Genomic DNA, 7,162 nt, shown 5'->3' on the forward strand with positions numbered 1-7,162 from the left:
CTGTATGTTATGTAGTTCTTTTCCTGTCTTGTTGTACCTGGTGACTTTAGCATTTTCTTCGGTCACCATCCCCACCAGTATGTCCCCGTTGATGTGGGAGGAGTGTATGCTGTATGGTCTCCAGTCTCCAGTTTTAATGAATTTAGTGATATTATTATCCTGTGTTATCCTGTTGATGACTTTCCTGTCTCTGTCTGTAAAGATCACATCCCCGTCCCGTGTGACTGTGTGGTAACCTTCACATCTACCACTGGTTTTTATCTTCTGTATTACATTCCCCTGTAGATCTGTTTGGACAAGATTACCATCCCTGTCACTGATCCAGAGCCTGTCCGATTGATCTAGTGATAAATGCCATACATGATCAACACCTGGTACATTGAACTCCCTGACCTTGGTGACAGATGCAGATAGAGACATTGTTTGTTTCTTGACAGATTTCTTCCTGTCTTCTTTCATCTGTTTATATGTATGTTTCATTGTTGTATTGTGGACACTTTCAATGGACCTTATTTCTCTTTTCTCTGGTTTAGTGTTGGGAACATGTATTTTACCAAGTAACTGAGTGACATCACTTTTGCTGTATTGACCAGCAGTAAATCCTGGTGTGACTGGTTTTGTTGTCTCTGGTATGGATCGGATCTTTGGTTTCTTCTCAGACATTAATTTCTGGGGTTCTGTAGAGGACAGGCATCTGTGGAGCTCTTTGACAAAGTTAATAAGATAAGTGATGTAATCATTCAATGTCTTGTCTTGGGAGTTTAGATCTTCTAACAGTGAACACTCTATCTGGTCTAGCTGCTTCATGTTCTCAGATATGACTGTGTCCACCAGACTTTTCAGGGTTTCACCTTCAGTCTTCATGGATGTTCTGATATTGTCAATGATGTTTTTGATTTCTACAGTATCTTGTTTTATTTCTTTCTGGAAATCTTGTGATATGGGAAGAAAATACTCATGAATTTTGGAGATTTCTTTTTGGTATAGCACAAACTTTTCTTCATACATTGTTTCTAGATCAACAAATATATGTCTTTGGTGGTCTCCCTTTGTAGCACATTTAGAACATAATGAAATTTGGCATTCTTCACAGTACATGTCCACATTTTTATTGGGATGGATCTTGCATTTTTCAACAGGAAGTTGTGGTTTACGTTGCTGGTAATGGACTATCTCATGGTTTTGGTTTTCTAGACCTTTCAGATGTTCATCTTTGCATTGTTTGCACAATCTTTGATGACAAGGGTTGCAATAGAACTCACAGTTTCTTTCACATTCTACAATGCCACACTCTAAGAAGTGCTGGGCTCCGCGGTGAATATCCATTTTAGATAATGCCATCTGGAAAATGATTAATTTATAAGAAAATTTCGCTGGCAGGAAAGTATCCTCTATATCTATGTGCTAATCTATATTTTAAGGATATCCGATACTCAGCCAGGAAGGATAACTCTTAAATTTATTTTTTTTTTTATTTAAAAAGTCTCAAAATGAAGCTTGAAATTGATATCTTTTCGAGCAACAATTTTCATTTTACGCATATTAATATGATTTAAGTTCCTTGGAGTCTTAGAAACGGTCTTGTAAAAAGTTGACATTTGTACCCCCAATAAAAAAAATAAATGAATTCATTTTTACTTAGAAATTGAATTTCCTTTAGTCTAGCATTTGATACGACCGCTGATTAGCATGATATGAAATTAGATGTGATATGTGATGTCTAGCAATGATAGCACAAGCTTTTTACATTGTGTATTATATGACAACTGAAGTAAAAAGAGGAACTAAAATACTGTATAAGCATAAAAAGATACAGTTTTCTCCAAATGCCTGGATACTTATATTTTTCTATCCTAAATTATATTTGTTGATCAATTTTCAATTAGAAAATGCATAGCTGTGTTTTTATTGGCATTTCTTGAAAATCTATTTGTTATATTTCATGTTACTATGTGAAACCAGAGGCATTTTTGTGAGCACTTTCAATTACTTAAAAGCTGATTTTCGGAACCCGAGGATCGGACTACCTTAAAAAGCATATTTTTTTTCATATGCAATTATTGAATACTTAATTTGAAAAAAAAAATCTTTCCAGAAAAAAAATGAGGCTCATGGGCCAGATCACTCACCTGAGCACAATGGTTAGGAAAAAGCACAAATCAATTTAGTATTGAAAACTTTCCATGGGGGGGGGGGGGGAGTGGATGTGTGTGGCAAACTTGAATTTTACACATCTAAGGATGCTTCCATATCAATATAACTAATGCCTTTGCTTTTCTAGAACAGAAGATTTTTTAGATATTTTTCAAAAGATTTTTGTCTATATATTCCCTTGTAAAAATTTGATCCCCCATTGTGGCCTCGGTGGTCATGATTTAAAGAAATTTGAATCTACACTACCTGAGAATGCTTCCATATTAATATGACTAATCATGGCTCTGCTGTTTTTGAGCAGAAGATTTTTAAAGATTTTTCCTATATATTCCGTTGTAAAAATTTGATACCCCATTTATTGTGGCCCCGACCTATACAATATGACGTCATAGTAACCTGTATGACTTGAACTTTAGAGATAATGATTACTAAATATCTATATTTAAGGTTTAATTTCAGGTCGAAGAAATGAATGGAATCATTCAAAAACATAATATTAACTAAATCTTGTCGTTTTTGGTTGGTATAAATAGCTAAGTACTAGATGAAATCCCGCGCAAGCGCGGGGAATCGAATTTATACCACTACCGACAGAAAAATTCCAAAAATATATATTGTAGTTTCTACTGACAGCCTACAGGCTTATAGCTGGAAAAAATACTTTGTTCAAAATTCCGCATTCAGCTTTGGAGCAGAAGTAGATGTACACCCCCCCCCCCTTTGTAAAAACTTGGAAAAATAACAATTTCATTAACTGACGTTTATTTTGAAACCTGTTATACTATGTTATGGATATTGTACTTCAGGTGCTCTTATTTCATTTCCGTCAAGGATAAAAGCAGCGAATATGCACATTTTAATGATAAATTATTTATTTATTTATTTATTTATTTTTATTTTTTTGGTAAACATTAGCTTTTAACGCCCTTTAAATAGGCCGAGTATTTGATACCAAAGACTGTATTCAGAAAAAAAAACTGAAATGTATTGATTAATAATTCCGTGAAGACGTTTTCTGAAATAGATAAACGATTGCTTGTCAGTTTCATTAAAAATTGCCAGTAACTTAGATCCGCAAACCGGAACCGCCACCGTACTCACGTTTTTGCTATTTCATGGCTGTTTGTAGAAAATGAAAGTAGACTTTTAATTTCATGTACGATACTTATTATGCGAGTGAAATCTTAATAAAGTTTACGGACATCATCTTGTGCATCGAAATTGGTACCGTATATGATTTACATTATGACTCCTGGGTCGAGGCCTCTGCTGGTGGACTGTTAGTCCCCGAGGGTCTCTACAGCCCAGTAACCTAGTACTTCGGTACTAGCTTGAATACGGATATTTAATCGCTGTGGTAATATTTAGAAATTTATTTCAAAATTAAGGATTATCTCCCTCATGCATAGCTCTGATCCTTCGACGTATTTGGCTCCAGTCTTCGGCACTTTTTTCAGCTCTTCCTATTCTTTTTATTTAAATTTTGGATTCCCAACCTTTCGGCTTGAGCATCACTGAAGAGACATAATTTGTCGAAATGCGCATCTGGTGCATCAAAATTGGTACCGTATATGATTTACATTATGACTCCTGGGTCGAGGCCTCTGCTGGTGGACTGTTACTCCCCGAGGGTCTCTACAGCCCAGTAACCTAGTACCTCGGTACTAGCTTGAATACGGATATTTAATCGCTGTGGTAATATTTAGAAATTTATTTCAAAATTAAGGATTATCTCCCTCATGCATAGCTCTGATCCTTCAACGTATTTGGCTCCAGTCTTCGGCACTTTTTTCAGCTCTTCCAATTCTTTTTATTCAAATTTTGGATTCCCAACCTTTCGGCTTGAGCATCACTGAAGAGACATAATTTGTCGAAATGCGCATCTGGTGCATCAAAATTGGTACCGTATATGATTTACATTATGACTCCTGGGTCGAGGCCTCTGCTGGTGGACTGTTACTCTCCGAGGGTCTCTACAGCCCAGTAACCTAGTACTTCGGTACTAGCTTGAAAATACGGATATATATTTAATCGCTGTGGTAATAGTTAGAAATTTATTTCAAAATTAAGGATGCATAGCTCTGATCCTTGGACGTATTTGGCTCCAGTCTTTGGCACTTTTTTCAGCTTTTCCAATTCTTTTTATTTAAATTTTGGATTCCCAACCTTTCGGCTTGAGTATCACTGAAGAGACATAATTTGTCGAAATGCGCATCTGGTGCATCAAAATTGGTACCGTATATGATTTACATTATGACTCCTGGGTCGAGGCCTCTGCTGGTGGACTGTTACTCCCCGAGGGTCTCTACAGCCCAGTAACCTAGTACTTCGGTACTAGCTTGAAAATACGGATATATATTTAATGGCTGTGGTAATAGTTAGAAATTTATTTCAAAATTAAGGATTATCTCCCTCATGCATATCTCTGATCCTTGGACGTATTTGGCTCCAGTCTTTGGCACTTTTTTCAGCTCTTCCAATTCCTTTTATTTAAATTTTGGATTCCCAACCTTCGGCTTGAGCATCACTGAAGAGACATAATTTGTCGAAATGCGCACATTGTATCTAGTGCATTCATAAAGAAGTTAGTAAGAACTCTAGTGCACCCGTTTCGGAGTTTATTTGCAAAATGTATTTATTTATAAGTATAGATTTATCACAGGGGTTAAATACCAAACCCGTGACGTCATAACTATTGATCAAATATTTGCCGAGTGAAAATTAAAAGTGACGAAAATTCATGTAAACAAATATATGAAATGGGATTTTTAAAGCATATACCGTGAATGCTATGTGTGATTCATAAAGAATTAAAGATTAATAATCAGGTAGGCTGATTTATTCTTATGTTTTCTTATAATGAAAACAGTCAGTGTGTTTTGAAATCCCGATCGGCCTTTTCTCTGTCTTTCTAACAACAAAGATGCAAAAGTTCAACATTACGCCGCATACTTTGAAACATAATTTTTATTTGTATCGGAAGCTTGTATTCTATAGTACATGGAAAGTGCTGCTAGAATCATGTGGTTAACATGAATTGATGACAATTCCTTGATCGTATGTACAATATGAAAAAAAAATTGGTAAGATTTCATGCGAAGCTTTGGAATAATTTTTTGTGTCGGGAGAGTAGGATTCTAGCAGCACTTTTCATGGCACAGTGATGTTTTTACAGATTAATTTTCACAAAAAGAAATGAATTATCCCCGGGATAGGTATTGAACTTTTCACTTTTTCATTAAGGCAATTTTTCTATTTATGGACGTCACGTGATGACGTCGTAGCCGAGTACCTCCTTTAGCCAAAGACTCAATGAAGTCTATACAATGGATAATAATAGTAAATGTTTTATTTATGGCTTTTCCGATTTATCAATGTTACATTTTACGAAAAAAGTCTAAATTCGCTGAAAAATGAATTGGGTACTGCCTTAACATACCTGAGTACCATAGGATGCTTCCATATCAGTGTGATTAATCATGGCTTTGCTGTTTTTGAGCAGAAGATTTTTAAAAATTTTCTCCAAATTATTCTTATCTAAAACTTTGATCCCCCATTGTAGCCCCACCCTACCCAGGGGATCACCATTTGAACAAATTTGGATCTACACTATGTAATGAAGGTTTCACATAAGTTTCAACATTTCTGGCCCAATGGTTCTTGAGAAGAAGATTTTTAAGAGATGATTGTCACTAATTCTTAATTATCTCCGTTTGTAGAAGGATATAGCCCTTTATTTGAACAAATTTGAATCCCCTTTACCCAATGATGCTTTCTGGCAAGTTTGGTTGAATATGGCCCGGTTGTTCTAAAGAACAAGTCGAAAATGTGAAAAGTTCACAGACGGACGCCAGACAAAATGTGAGGAGAGAAGCTCACTGGAGCCCAGGTGAGCTAAAAAGTTTACAGTCAACTAAAAAGAGTGAATGAAAACATCGTATGTCCGTCATTGGATCTTTCCAATAAAAAAATTACCTCTACAACAGACAAAAAACAATCAATGAATCAGGTATTCTAATCAAAACTGTTGTTCAACGCAATGTGGCTGTGAAGAAGAAAGAGCCTCATTCTGATATCGCACATTGTGATATTCGGAATACCAAACCCGATCCGTCAAAAATCAAAATACTACGAAAAACACAACAGTGTGACTAAAATATATATTTTGATTTGATTGTGGTGTTTTCGCATAAGGACAAAAACACCACATTTAACTTAAATACAACACTCCAATTTACTATGACATCAAGTGCTCTGTTACTCACTTGATACTGTTATTTTCATATGTAACATTTATGATGATCTCGATACCCTATCTTGGGGGGGGGGGGGGAGGGGGGATCAATCGAACAATTTAGAATCTACACTATGTCAGAATGCTTTCAGAGAAGTTTCATCACTTTTGGCTCAGAGGATGTCAAGAAAAAGATTTTTTTTATTTTCCCATGTAAAACTTTGACCCCCTATTGTGGCCCCACCCTACCCTTGGGAGACATGATTTGAACAATTTAGAATTTACACTACTATACAAAGTTTTTATATAAGTTTAACCTTTTCTGACCCAGTGGTTCTTGGGAAAAAGATTTTTTATGAGTCCACTCTATTTTTGTTTATTCTTTATTACAGACCCTGAAACGTGCTACTACCCCCAAAAAGCGTGTGACTTTCGTGCGCTTTTCGTTTCGTGCATACAGTGTAGCGTTTCGTGTAAACCGTGTAGCGTTCCGTGTAAACCGTGCAGCGTTTCGTGTAAGCTCCTAAGCGTTTCGTGCAAACCGTGTAGCAAGCGTGCAAGAAGCGTGTGAGAAACGTTCGACTTTCGTGTAAGAACTGTGTGAGAAACTTGCGACTTTCATGTAAGAATGGTGTGAAAAACGTGTAGGATTCATTCGGAAGTAAGTCATTGTGGTAAAGCGCATTTTGTTTTTATCCTATCCGTTTCTATCATTTTATTTTGTTGAAATTGCCTATAACCGTCTTCCGTATTAACTTATGGAGCTAATTATAG

At 36.1% G+C, this 7,162-nt stretch overlaps 1 protein-coding gene across 1 annotated transcript; it reads right to left on the minus strand.

The window, feature by feature from the left end:
• Positions 1–37: 37 nt before the first annotated feature.
• Positions 38–1,326, minus strand: LOC133177603 (E3 ubiquitin-protein ligase TRIM63-like; the record flags this gene model as incomplete). The annotated part of the gene is made up of 1 exon (XM_061312571.1): positions 38–1,326. A coding segment is annotated over exon 1 (1,289 nt), but the record flags the coding sequence as incomplete, so codon positions are not given.
• Positions 1,327–7,162: the final 5,836 nt, after the last annotated feature.

The sequence above is a fragment of the Saccostrea echinata genome, unplaced genomic scaffold (genome assembly GCF_033153115.1).
Source record: "Saccostrea echinata isolate AGI-Se365-2 ecotype Australia unplaced genomic scaffold, CSIRO_AGI_Sech_v1 ptg000176c, whole genome shotgun sequence".
In the NCBI taxonomy this organism is placed as follows: Eukaryota; Metazoa; Mollusca; class Bivalvia; order Ostreida; family Ostreidae; genus Saccostrea; species Saccostrea echinata.